Below are 14998 nucleotides of genomic sequence, written 5' to 3' on the forward strand. Positions count from 1 at the left end.
CTGAATGAGAGGTGGGGTTAGGGAGGAAGAGGAGGAGAGATGGTTCCAGAATAAGCAGGTCTAGCCCTGTCAGTGGTGATTTGTGTCTCTGCCAATTGCCCAGGGTAGGGTGAGATTGCTACATGCTGGAAGATGATTCCATAGGGGCAGGTTTCCTTCAGATGGAAACACACCAGCCCTGACAATAAGACCTGGTGCACAGAAGGGCCACCTTGACAAGGACACTGTCGGAAGGTCTCCAGTGTGGAGAATATGCTCACAGACCAGGTCTGAGACCCAGGTTGAAGTCTAGGTTCTAAGAGTTGTTAACAGTCTGAGCAAGTCATCTGTGGCCTTTTTGAGCCTTGGTTTTGTCATCCAGAAACTTGGATTTACAAAAAGCATTACTGGGAAGATTATACTGAAAAATACAGGCAGGGCGCTTGCAGAGCCTGACCCCTGGAACCCCTCAGGATATACGTGTCGTACTAATGGTTGTAATTCAGATCAAGATGCCATACGGGGGTTGCAAAAGTAGCTCGGTGATAGAGCACTTGCCCAGCATTTGTGAGGCTCTGCTTCAATGCCCAGGAGAAGGGAGGGCGCAAGGGAGGGAGGAAAGAAAAGGAAATGCCACGTGACTTCACTTTGAGAGCTACCACCGTCTGTACTAGGTACAAAACACCCATCGGTGAAAAACAAAACAAGAACAGAGAAAAAATAAAGGACATGGTCATATTCAAGAACAAGACCATGGACCAGAAACTCTGAATAGTAAAGGGAGGTAGGAGCAGGTGGAGGTGGGCCCCAAGGGCATTGGATGACTGGGTCACCAGGTCAGGCACTTTGATCTTTCTTTTAAATGCCTTTGTAGATTACATCATAGTTATTATTTGCATCAATAGCCTTCCCACCTAGTCCACACAGAGAGATCCTCAAGCCCAGAAATTGAGCTTTCCTCATCTTTGTGTCTTCTGGGCTTCTCCTAGTGCCAGGTGTATGATCTACGTCTTAAAATAAGAAGCAAAGAGAAGGAAAAGGCTGGTGGAAATTTTTATGAGGTCACAAATCAGATGGACTAAACATCTGCTTTTAAAACCTGTCCTTGCAGCTAATTGTGTATAAGTCTCCTAAAGAGAGGCATGGGGCATCCTAGTGATCCGAATAGGTAGTAAAATCTAATCTCACCTTGCTTCCTATAAGGTATATAATTAGGTCCATTAATGGCCAATAATCAGTAAAAGTAATCTAACTGTGGGTATGTCATCCTGTGCATGAAGCATGAACTAAATATCTCACTTTTCAACAGGTCACTGTGACACCATACAGACAGTTTTTGTTTCTGTACATTTCAACCCCATGACCTTATAGTGGAAATACTCTTCTCTTTACCTCCCTTCTTTCTAGGGTCATGGATAGATATATGGGAACTTTAGAAGGGTCTTGAAAAAATGATTTAGAATGATATCAATTGCTTCATCCCAAGATCCAAATGTTTTCATTTCTTTTGTTCATTCTTTTGTTTCAGACCTCACATTCCAGTCAGCAAATTAGTGGTTTCAGAATCCTATGACACTTATATCAATAGAAGTTTCCAAGTAACAAAAGAAATTATAAGTGAATGTAAAAGTAAAGGTAGGTGGTATTACTTTGGACTCCATATTTAAATATATCACCATTTCTCCATCATGGTTAATAGGGCTAATCAAGATGCTTACAGTTGCTTTGACAGACTTGCTCAATAGGAAAGAAATATATTTCTGACTTTCTTTTAGATTCTTTGACATTGAATTTGTAACATTGTCTGAGTACCTAAAATGGTCGGAATTCCAGGGAGCACACTAGATTTAATTACTAATACTTAATAACTTATATTCTGCACTGTAGCTAGTCATCTTGCACCCTATGAAGAGGACTCCCTATTGTGATTTCCAAAAGGTCTCTAGAATAACACTGTTTGCCTACAATTGATCTGAGAGCATGGACATCCACACATAAAACCATCTACACAAGCTGGGCGTAGTGGCACACGCCTGTAATGCCAGTGGCTCAGAAGGCTGGGGGAGGAGGATCACAAGTTCAAATCTAGTCTCAGCAAATTAGTGAGGCCCTAAGCAACTCAACAAGATCCTGTCTCTAAATAAAATATTAAAAAGGGCTGGAGATGTTGCTCAATAGTAAAGCACCCCTATGTTCAATCCCTGGTACCCAAAAAAAAAAAAAAAAAAAAAAAAATCTTCACACATACTAGCCATGCTGCCACCAACCAAGAAGGGTATGTAAGGCTCATGTCCATTTGTTATTATGTTTTCCAAAGATTGGGCTCAAATATTTAATGATATTTCAAACTGACTCTTGGCTATAAACTTAAGTTAATACATTTATAGTCATAGAGCAAAAACTATAGTTATGTGCACAAAAAATGTTGATAGTAGCCACATCAATGTTCATAGCTGCTCAATTCACAATAGCCAGATTGTGGAACCAACCTAGATGCCCCTCAGTTGACGAATGGATAAAGAAACCGTGGTGTGTGTGTGTGTGTGTGTGTGTATATATATATATATATATATATACACACACAATAGAATATTACTCAGCCATAAAGAATCATAAAATTATGGCATTTGCAGGCACATGGATGAAATTGGAGAATATCATGCGAAGTGAGATAAGCCAATCCCAAAAAACCAAAGGATGAATGATCTCACTGATAAGCAGATGATGACACATAATGGGGGGTGGGAGGGGGGCAAGAATGGAGGAAGGAGGGACTGTATAGAGGGAAAAGAGGGGTGGGAGGGGTGGGGGAAAGGAAAAATAACAGAATGAATCAAACACCATTACCCTATGTAAATGTATGATTACACAAATGGTACGCCTCTACCTCATGTACAGAGAAACAACATGTATCCCATTTGTTTACTATAAAATAAAATTTAAAAAAAAAATGTCGATAGTAGATAGCCCTGAGCAACAGTGGATGGGTTGTCCATCTACCGTTCCAGTTGTCACTTATCAGCTGCTCACTACCATGTTAGCTTGTGCTAACAGCCAAGAGGTCTCCAGTGCTCACAGTTCTCTAGTGGCAACATTTAACTCAGCATTAGAAGGGTTGGCAGCAGGGGCCCTGTGGATGTAGACGAGCACTGCCTTTTTTTCTTTTTTCTTTTTTTTTTAATTTTTTTTACTTTATTTGTTCTAATTGGTTGTACATGACAGTAGAATGCATTTATACATTTTGAAAGATCTTCTTGATTGTGGTGGTGGTTATACAAAGTCACACACGTGGGAAAGCTACACAGAACAATGTACTCATACACTGTGAGTGCTTCTCAGCCTGTTGAGACAGAATAAGCCAAGCAGATTGTAACAGTGTCTGCCTCCTGGTTTTGATAGCATAGCATGATTATGAAAGATGTAAGCACTAGGGAGGGCTTCAGGAGACCTCCATCTGTATGTATGTATATTTGTATATATGTGTAACCTCCTGTGGATGCATCTATAATTCTATAATACTTTTTCTTGTTTATCCTTCTTTTATTTAACTTATTTATTAATTAGTTAATTTATTTGGTACTGGGAATCAAACCCAGAGTTATGTGCACACTAGGCAAGTATTCTGCAAAAGAGCTACCTTCCCAGTCCCTTTTAAAATTTTTTAAAATTGACATTTAATTGTATTTTTATGGGTTATAATATGATATTTCAATATGTGTATACAATGTACGATGATTTAATCATTGTAATTAACTTTTCCCCTCTCCTTAAACATTTGCCATTTTTTTGTATTGCATACAATTTTTTTTCTTTCTTTTTTTTTGGGGGGGGGTGCTGGGAATTGAACCCAGGGCCTTGTGCTTTTAAGGCAAGCACTCTATCAACTGAACTATCTCCCCAGTCCCTGTGTTGCATAAAATTATTTAAAGACAAAAAGTTGTTGTGTGTGTGTGTGTGTGTGTGTGTGTGTGTGTGTGTGTGTGTTTTAATAGATTTCCTTATTAATGAAAAAGTTTCAAACTATCGCTTGGTTGGGCAAATGGCCTTTTTAAAATTTTTTTCAGTGCTGAGGATTGAACTCGGGGTGCTTTACCACTGAGCTACATCCCCAATCTCTTTTATTTTGAGATAGGGTCTTGCTGAGTTAACTTGCTGAGGATCTGGCTAAGTTGCAATCCTCCTGCCCCAGCCTCCTGAATCCCTGGAATTACACCACCATGTAATTACACCAAGCAGCCAGGCTTGCTCCACCATGCCTGGCTTTGTCTTCTTTTTGAGAATGTTTCCCTCCTCAGAACATGAATCTTCTAGAATTTACAAAGTTTAATATATCTTTATAGAAATGGTCTTCCCATTCTTTGCTTTTGTCCCCAGGAAATAACATTCTGATTGTGGCCCATGCCTCTTCCCTTGAAGCATGTACCTGCCAGCTTCAGGGCCTGTCACCTCAGAATTCCAAGGACTTCGTGCAAATGGTCCGAAAGGTAATTCAATCTTGAACTTATGGGACCCATGGTGCCTAGTATTTTAATAGCAGTTTGGTGACTGGCCGATAGCTCATTTATTTGAAGCATGTATTTATGCTATGCCAGGAAGATTCACTTATTGATTTACTCAGCCAAGATGTATTGAGTGGACTCTGCAAGGCACTTTATTAGACCTTGCGTGAGAGAAAAAGATGTTTTAACGACAGTTCCAGCTTCTCTAAGCTAAAATTTAGGAAGCAGCTGAGAGTCACAAGCAATGAGGGACCTCAGAGTGGATAAGGAGAGGCGACTCCAGAACAACTGACAGCTTAGCTAGATGGTGTTTCTGGCAAGCCAGCAGGCCAAGGAAAGCAGCAAGTGACAGTGATCAGGCTGCGAGGCAAGCCCAGCAAGGAGGCAAAACCCCAGGAGGTTGACCTTCATGTCTGGATTCTTCCTTTTCATCTTATAGAAAGGGTTTTTGGTCAGTCCGCTCCCACACAAGGCAGCTACTTCCTTTCTGTGCCACCAGAGATCTAGTTCAAATTCAATTGCATTCTCTTCTCATTTTTAAACAGGTTACTTACGCATCTGTCCTTCCTATTAGTCTTTAAGCTGCTGGAGGGCAGGAATTCTTATAAATGTAGCTCTGGACATATAATATGAAAATAAATTTTAAAATTGCCATAACAACTGGTAATAGCAAGGGTAGAACTTTTGCTTTGAATGGATATGTGTGCCCCTCCCCAACAAAAAAAAAAAAACAGATAAAGCAAGGGTGGAACAAATTATTAAAACTTAAATGATCTTTCCCATTGTGTTCAAGTACGATTTCAAAAATGTTCATATAAAAAAGAAAAAAGAAATGTTCAAGGTGCCTTTTTAACTTGACAGTGTGATTGGGGATTGATGTGTAAATTAAGGATTAACTCCTGGCACCTCAGCCTTCTGGTTGCCCCCACTTATCCCAAGTTTCACTTTCTGAAGTTGCAGTTACCTGTGACCAAACACAATCCTAAAATACAATACTGCACAGTAAGATATTTTGAGAAAGAAAAGGACCACATTCATATAACTTTTATTACCGTGTATTGTTCTTCTATTTTCTTTATACTGTTGTTAATCCCTTACTGTGCCTAATTTATAAATCTAACCTTATTATCTATATGTACATATAGGAAAAAAAAAAAACAGTATAGAGAGGGTTTAGTATTATCTAAGGTTCCAGGCATCCACTAGGGGTTTTGGAATATATCCACAGTGGATAAGGTGGGGGTGGGGAACTACTGTATACATTTTGTTCTCTTGTCTCCCACCCTATCAAGCAGCAATCTATGAACAATTACTTACAGCAGGGGAATTCACTGTATGATAGATCCTTCTGATGAATCCTGCTGCACTGTAAATACTCTTCCCTCTCATTTATCAGTTCTATTCATATTTATCGACTTTCAAAGAGGATGTATTTCTACAAAGCCCCTATTCTAGAGCCACCTGCATATCTTTGTGTCTAGGTGAAAATTTAAGCATCGACCTTCTATCCTCTCTTTTTCCTTTTTTTACTACTTTTACTTCAGATCCCATACCTAGGCTTTTGCTCCTGTGAAGAACTAGGAGAAACTGGAATATGGCAGCTGACCGATCCCCCCATCCTTCCCCTTACCCATGGACCAACTGGAGGCTTCAACTGGAGAGAGACCTTACTTCAAGAGTAAGCCACATGAGCAAGTGAAGAAAAGGCCTTCTGGATAAGTCTTTGAGGTGTTTAGTAACAGTAGAAAACTCCACACCGCATTCTAAATGGACAGCTCAGAATAATCTAGCGTATTTCCTTTCATGCTTAAGGTTCTAATGATGAAACCGTGTAAATGAAAGAAAGACATGATTCAGGGAGAAAAAAAAAATCCATTCTCCCTGGACTCTTGCCCAGCTAACAAGGCTTTGGAGAACTGTCTTCCTAAATTGGGGCACTCACTGCAGCAGATGCCCTTGTCCCCCTTCCGCCTATGCATGGCTAAGGAGCCTCACTCCTCCCCGAAGGAGCTGCCAGCCTGCTCTCTGGAAGGATGCAAGAGGAAGGAGTATGTCAAGGATGCAGTCTGGGGATGGGATTTTCTTTGGAACTTCATTTTCAAGATAGGCAAAGCCAAGCTGAGGAATCCTTTTAAGGTTATTTAAAAAACATGCCCCACAGAATGGTCCTTAGGTCACACATCAAATTCCACCCCCAGCAGATTCGATGCAAAGCGTTGCCGGCTCAAGACACCTGCTGGAGGACTCTAACGTTTACCCTGGTACTGCCACCTTTTCCCCAGGGCAGCTGGACCTTCTTGCGTCTATCTATGAAATGGGGAAACAAAGCATTTTTGCTCTCAAAGTGCTTTTATTTCAGGTGAAAGATAAATAAAATGTGTGACATATTCAATGGTAGGTGCAGAAAGCTTGCAATATATAAAGCGAATTGGAATTCCCATACCATAGCCTAACGAACCACAGCACTTCTAAATCACAAGACTTGCTAGTCTTTGCCCCTAGACTTTAGACTGTGCTAACTAGTTAAGGATGTTGACATTTTGAAAGAATGTATGTTCAATAAATTATTCGAATAAGCAAGAAGCTCATTCTGTGCAATATGAACATCTTTATAAACCATACCAAGGGTCAGGTTGTTGGACACTTAGAGTACACTTTAACTATAATGTGGCAAATAACCAGTTATACCAGGGATGTATAATGAAGTCAGGGAACTAATTTAAATGCTGACAGTCACAATGCACTGCTGCTTGTGCTGCCCTCTTTTTGTTTTTCTATGGTAATTTAAAACCTATAGGAGGTAGACCCACTTGAAGAAAATTGAAGAGCCACATCCTGTGGTTTCTCATTACACCTACTTCCTATATTTAAAACAAAAATAAATGACAATCAAACCAAAACATCAATTATCAATGTCTATTTAATTGTGTGAATAGCTGGCTGTTAGGGCTGCAGACAATGATCTGGTATGACATAGTCGATTGTGTAGAATTTGTGTACAAAATGAAATCCCAGGCATTTGAAGGGACCATTAGTGTAAAGCAAATCTATATATGTTGTAGAATAAGTTTTAAAACCCAGACACATCAAACATATGGTATGTAAAAATAGACCTAGGCTGGTAATTAAAATTGAAATTCGATGACCCCTGGAAAGAAGAGGAAGTGAAAAGTTGCTAACTATATGTGTTAATCAGGGAAAGGGTTAAGGTTGTATTTTTAAAAGACACTTAGAGAAATATGTCATGAATTCTACATTTGAAGAAACGGATTGTGGTTTCTTTCAGCACTGCACAAATGCCTATTGAACTTTGAGACATAAAAATAACCCTTTGCTGACATATTAGTGTATTTTAACCTTAAAACATCTGGGAGGGACATATCCCATTACAGGTCTTAAAAGAAAAGTCACACTAGAGCTAATGTAATGTCCCTGCCATTCATTCTTCTGGTATTTGTAATGAAGCAAATCCACCATTTAATCAGATCTGTAATGTTTATTGAATTCACCATAAGTTTTCCTGGCCTTGAGTGTTCAGAATAGTACTTGAACACTTCACGTCAGATTTCCTTGACACTTTGAAGTGTGTTCTAGACAGTGTCTGCACTTGTGTAAAATTGAGTTCAGGATAGGTTATCCTCTCCATCTCTCTCAGTTGTCTTAGTCCCATAATGTCCTGATAAATCAGTTTGACTGGGCTGCATTCCAATGTCATTAGTCCAATACAGACACAGCCTTAGGCAACTACCTACGTGAGCCAAAGAAAGCAGAGATCTAAAACAATTTTCTGAATAATTTAGATAGAGAACCCTGAGTACAAGCGTTTATTCCTCTACTTTAATTATCCAAATTGCTTATCAAAATGGCTGAATGATCTGAATTCACATTAAATTCTCTTTGCACAGTAACCTATTAAAAATTTTAACTGTGGACTCCAACTTAGGAATTCTTTGGAAATCATATTGAATCTATGTGTAAGAAAAGAAACAACGTATTAGCAGATTTCATATTTGTACAAAAGTTCTAAGTTGACATTACAAACTACAGTTGAAGCTGGTTCTTTTTGATCTCAGGTTGATGTTTATTAAAATTAATGACCTGTGAGGGAAAGATAAATAGAAAAAAGGAAAGGATATGCCAGAAAAGAAGAATCAAATGGATTTCTTACACAGAGGGAAAACAATTTTTTTTTTAATGTAGAAAGCTATTTGAAATAAACTAGGGGAAATGAATTAAGTAAAGGATTTAATCTGGGATTGCAAGTCTGAAACAGTTTCCTGCTTCTACAAATGTGTCACATCAATCTGCTAATGCCCCAGGATTATTCATAGGTAGGACTTTGTTTTCTGTGATTTTAAAATGCCACATCTCTTCCTCCATGGACTAGAATAATTGGCACATTTTAATGCATAAACTGAGGGCTCCGTTTTCCCAGGCCCTCTCCACCGTCACTGCTGTCCTAGTGAGGAGCCTCTTGCCTGGCCCCAGTACCGAGTTGAGATTACAGTGTTGCTCATTACATTTAGATTCGTGGAATCTGAATGGCCGATTAAATAGCCAGCTGATGGCTGAAAGAGGGGGGTATTTTTCACCCTGTAGTAAAAGGCTTGGAGGAGTTTCTACTTTTTATTTTAATTATACTTTTAACCAAAGAATTGTTTTAAAGTTATCTTATATTTGAAAGATGATTTTGCAAAAAATAAAAAATAAAAAATATACCTTCTGGAGTGATATCAGTTTGGTAAGTCATCATTGATCATTTTCTTGTCTGTAGTGTTCCAGACGCATGTAGATTGTCATCCCGTTGTGCATAGCATTACCATAAATGTATCTTTTCCACTTAACTAGCTGTATTCGTATTAAAATGAAGTTTCTTATTTCAATTACCTAGTGTCACTGAGAACTAATTGAACAGCTACAGGAAGAGAAGTTCCTATCTGTTGCCTTTGTAGAAAGGCTTGCCTGTGTGGTAAAAGGAAAACGTTCCTCCGTAACCTAGGCACTTGGCGACGCCAGTGTTTAATTTAAAAGCAGTGATGAATTGCTCTTTTGAATTTACTCTGAGTAATGCATGTGTTGGAATACAGATGAACCTCCGTTTAATTTTCACAGAAATCAGCACAGTCAACTGTACCGAATCTGCACGAAGTTAGATAATGAGGCTGGGATGATTTGCATTTAAATTGTAATCCAGCACATGTGTGAGAAAGAAGAGGCACTCAGCTGACAAGGCTGCTAAAGGGGAGGGGAGACAGGCGGAGGAGGGCAGGAAAAAGAGCGATTTAACATCTCTTTAGGTTAACGTTCATGTTACAAAGGTGATGGGGATATTTTGGGAGGTGATGGCAGATGGTTTCCATTTTTAAATGTAGGATTAAAATGTAGGATTAAAATTGGATTTACTTCTCTTTACTATTTCAATATACTGAATTTTCCTTGGAAAGTGACTAGCTATAATAAAAATTCAAGGAAAGGGGGAAAAGATTTCCTCTAAATACAAAGAAAATAGCTTGATTTTAAATACATGTAATATTAGGTTTGGTGTAAGTAGGCTTAAAATTATAGTGATGAGTAGTCAAACGTAATATACAGTAATTCCTTACAAATATTTTATCTGGTACCACTTAGCTGCCATTACTCACACAAAAATCAGAATTTTGCAGCTGTTCAACTATTCATGGACTCTGTACAGGATACATATGTATAATGAAAAATGTGTACTGGTTCTTTCTCTGATTGCCACTCAAGATGGGAACAACATCACAAAGCCTTTTGGTCAATGCATAGTCCATCCTAAACCTGCTATTTGGGGGAGGCATTTGAGTTCTTTCTCATTTATAAAACTATTGTATCTTTTTTTTTTTTATGTGATTCAGGTGTATTTATTTGAAAAAAGGTTTGTACTTATTAAAAAAAAAAAAAAAAAAAAAACACATATTTAACTGTATTGCCAACTTTCTTGTCCACTACCCATGGCACACCTGCTTTGCTGGCTGAGAGCTGTCCCCTCTTGATACAGCTATGGCACTGTTGTAATTAGTTCTTTCTATTCCAGGAGCATCTCCGTTGAAATGGTTCATAGATGATTTAATAAAAAGAAACTGTGTCCTCAGTCAATCCAGAGCAATCTCACATTAAATTCTGAGTGGTGTCTATTCCTATCCTATTCTCAGATGTTATTGTGGTCATTATTATTTCAAAAGTGCCCATTAAGAGCGTGATTCTTCTCTCACAGGGCCTTGGGGACACTTGCTGCTAACTGACTGAAGGGTGAACATGCTCCAGCAGCTCTGAGGTCTCAGGTCCCTTTTGGTCAGGCCTTGAGTCTCTGAGTCATCCAGACTGGCGAGGTGAAAACCCAGCCATTAATGAAAAAGCAAACTCCAGTGTGCTTCTTCTATGGCCTCCGAATATCTTCCCTTCTACCATCCTAGGTTCATGGTCGAGGACCCTTAAGCAAAAGGCAAATTAACAAGAGAAAAACATACAGGTTTATGTTTTCAACAATCTGGAAACTTTATGAGGAAATGAAGACCCAAAGAAATTGTTAAGCTTGAATATTTTTATGCTGTTTGATGAAGAATGGGTGACCATGAAGAAACATGATAAAGAACATGATCTAATGGTAACAAACTTGGAAAAACAGTAATGCCTGTTTGGATTCCTCCCAGTGACCTTTTGTCTCAGGAGATAAGTGTGCGTCTTTCAGCCAGGTATAGGGAGGACACCTCTTACTTGAGGGTCTTATGATCTGCTTCAGGGGAGAAAACAGGAGTGGGTTAAGGGGGTGTCAAAGGGACCTTCCTGTTTCTTGCCATTGTGTCAAATTATTTCAACTTTAAATATACACTATACCTAGGTGCCATATTTTGGGGTAGCGTATCCTGAATCCCATGGGAATCTTCATTCCGCTCCAACAGCCACTTCAAGGTCTGATTCATAGAGCAAGAATTTGGGTAAGAGAGAGGGCAAATCCAACTCAAATTTTGTTCTACACCACTATGATCCATAGACCCCATAATCAACGTAATAATATGTAGAGTTAATAAGATTTTAAAATAAGCCTGGAATGCAAATTTTTATCAGGGACATGAATACAGATTTTCATTGTCATTACAACCATCTACTGCCCTGGCAGGGTTTGCTTCCTGAGGAAACATAACAGCTAATGCTGGTGTCTGACAAAAGACCAGACCGTGTTTAGCCTTCTGGCTAGTTCTCAGTCATTCTCTGCTTGATGGATTCCCAAACTCATTTCACCCTTTTGTAATGTACGTAAAGGCTACTTACACATCCGGAGAAAAATCAGTCGATGTACTTTGAATTTGTTTAAGCTTAAAGTAGCAAAATGTGTTGTGTTATTGTTCTGGAGAGTTGTTTGAAGACAAAGAAAAAAAAAAATATATATATATATATATGTTTCCCCTGAAGAAACAGAATACTTCAATTTACCAGAACTGCACATGTGGAATGCAGATAACTTGCCTCTGACCATGGAGAGATGTCATTGCTTACTTAGCTTTCTGGCTGCCATTGTCTTCTTAGGGCAATCCACAGGGCTGTGTGTCTCTGGAGAAGAACACCATGTTGTAGTGAGAGAACCACTCCCAAGTCACAGAGCTGGGCTGTGATCCCGGATTGGCTGCTTAGTACATGCCTTCCACTCATTTCACCTGTAAAATGGGCACAATATTTTTTTTTTTTTTGCCAGTGTGGTTGTGAGACTCAAGTGGGATAATGAATATTAAATACCTAGTACTACATGCTAATACTAATAAAAGACTACATACTTATAAGTAATTCAAGTCTTTGCTAAGGTCAAGATAGGATCTCACATGGAGCCATTCCATTCAGCTATGGGGAATATCAGGGACAAGAAATAAAAACGGTTTCTTTTATATGGTTATTGCTTTACTCTTTTTCGCTTAAATGAGTTTCTGTAGTAAGAGAAGAATGGTGTGTGTGGGCTGAAATCTGTGGTTTGTTTAGAAAGCAAGCTGACTGATTAGCCTTCCTTTTGTATAACTCTTTTTAATTTAAAAAACAAATTGTTCATTTGATCCTCATAACAACTTTACAAGGTAAGAAGACCAGGTATTATTAACTCATTCTATAAAAGAAACTAAGATATTGAGGCAGTGGACTTGTTCATCCTTCTGTGATCTTTATTGGATGCTGTATCTTAGCAGGCAGGGGACTGGAGCTACAGTGGCAAAGAAGAAAGCAGGGTGCTTGCTCTTATGGAGTAGAGACATGATATATAAATGAACCATATAATCATAGACTTTCATAGATGCTGTTTAGGAAGTAAATGGGTACATGATAGAGAGTAACTTTGAAAGGGATGGGGCAGGGGGAACTCCTTGGGAGAGGATGGTCAGGAATGGGGTCCCTGAGAGGTGACCATCAAACCAGCTGAGCAGGAGCTAGTCATGGCAAACTATACAAGAAGGGTTTCAGGAAATTATGAGTGCAGAAACTCCCCAGTCTGAAGAACAGACTGGGTTAGAACAGAAGCGGTTGGGGACCTGAAGCTTAGTGAGCATGACAGCAAGTCGGGGGGAGACAAGACTAGACAGGTGGGCTGATCCAACGACATGCAGCCCTACAGACCAGGGGCAGTAAATTGAATCTCACCCCGGAGCAGAATCTGGCCTATAGCCCGTCTTTGTACAGCCCACAGGCTAAGAATGGAACAAAAGAACAAGAGTATTCATGCCATGATAATTATATAACATTTGAATTCTAGGGTGGTTTTGTTGGGATGCAACCTTCTTCACTTATGGCCACACTGCCTGTGTCTGCTATGACGATACAAAGACATAGTTCAGTATTAGAAATATTTAAAATATTTACTACTTCACCCTTTACAGAAAGAATCTAACGCAGACTACGGTCAAACATTTGGATTTTAGTCTACAGCCACAGAATCTGGACACAAACCAGCTTACCTGGCATAACAAATTCATAGACTGCGGGTGTCTAGGGACTAGCACAGTGACAGCTAGCACTTTGGAGCACTTGTATTTATCAGATACTTAAGTACTTTGCATGTGTAAACTTTGATCTTCTTGACAACCCTATTCAGTTGATACTAGTTCCTGATTTATGAAAGAAGAAACTGAGTCTTAGAAAAATTCGATAACTTGCTCAGAATCTCATGACTAAGAAATATTGGAACTGAGACACCAATTCATTGACCTGGTTCCAGAGCCTGAAGTAGAAGTTTAAAATATTTTTAAAAGAAGCTGTCTATGGTGGTGCACGCCTGTAATCCCAGTGGCTAGGGAGGCTGTGACAGGAGGATGCAAGTTCAAAGCTAGCCTCAGCAATATAGTGAGGCCCTAAGCAACAGGGCCCTGCCCTGTCTCAAAACTAAAATTAAATAAAGGCTAGGGATGTGGCTCAGTGGTTGAGTGCCCAGGGTTCAATCCCTGGAACATATATATATATAATATATATATGTATTATATATATATGAATATATAAAAATATTGCAAATATATAAAAATATTGCAAAAGACTGAAGCATCTGGGAAATGCTTGGGTTTTTAGAACACAGGTATGAAACCCAACTTTCTTCAAACCCCCTCACTTACAGAGAAAGCCACTAAGGTTGGCCACCTCTCCAGACAGAGCTCCATGAGCTGGTACCCAAAGGTGGCCTTTGCTGTTCTCTGATACAGTCACCTGAACCACAACTTCCTTCTGAAATCATTTTTTTAAATCCCTAAATATTTTATTTATTTTTAAATCTTTTTTTTTTTTATTTTTACAGACTGCATTTTGATTCATTGTACACAAATGGGACACAACTTTTCATTTCTATGGTTGTACACCATATAGATTCACACCATTTGTGTAATCATACATGTACATAGGGTAATAATGTCTGTCTCAGTCCACCATCTTTCCTTCCCCCACCTCTCTTGCCTCATTTTCCTCTACACAATACAAAGTGCCTCCCTTCTCTTACCCCCGCAGACCCCACCCCATTATGTATCATCATCATCCACTTATCAAAGAAACATTCAGCCTTTGGTTTTTTGGAATTGGCTTATTTCACTTTTCTCCAACTCCATCCATTTACCAGAAAATGCCATAATTTTATTCTTCTTTATGGCTGGGTAGTATTCCATTGTGTATATATACCACAGTTTCTTTATCCATTCCTCTGTTGAAGGGCATCTAGGTTGGTTCCACAATCTAGCTATTGTGAACTAAGCTGCTATAAACATTGATGTGGACTGGCGGAGGCTGAAGGAGCCGCGGTGGCGGGACCCGGGCGCGGGAGCTGGGCCTTGGTCTGCGCCCTGGGTCTTGCTGAGTTGCTGAGGCTGGCCTCAAACATGTGATCCTCCTGTCTCAGCCTCCCTCGTAGGTGGGATTACAGGTATGCTCCAGAAATGAGAAGCAGCCCTGAAAGAAAAGGGATCTAGGGGTGCATGGCAGAGGATGTCTTTAGGCATGAAGAGTAAGGACAGCAACAGGAAGGCTGAGCTTTGGGCCTGGCCCCTCCA

The 14998-nt window shown here is 39.4% G+C and overlaps 1 protein-coding gene across 1 annotated transcript in view; it reads left to right on the top strand.

The window, feature by feature from the left end:
* Positions 1 to 10411, top strand: part of UBASH3B (ubiquitin associated and SH3 domain containing B) — a 143419-nt gene extending 133008 nt beyond the window's left edge. The window contains exons 12-14 of the mRNA XM_079104508.1: positions 1508 to 1614; positions 4354 to 4463; positions 6023 to 10411. Of these exons, the coding sequence (XP_078960634.1) occupies positions 1508 to 1614; positions 4354 to 4463; positions 6023 to 6160 (355 nt within the window). The 3' untranslated portion in view covers positions 6161 to 10411. The remainder of the gene's footprint in view (positions 1 to 1507; positions 1615 to 4353; positions 4464 to 6022) is intronic.
* The last annotated feature ends 4587 nt before the right edge of the window (positions 10412 to 14998 follow it).

This window comes from Sciurus vulgaris (assembly GCF_902686455.1).
Source record: "Sciurus vulgaris genome assembly, chromosome: 11".
NCBI classification, from domain to species: Eukaryota; Metazoa; Chordata; class Mammalia; order Rodentia; family Sciuridae; genus Sciurus; species Sciurus vulgaris.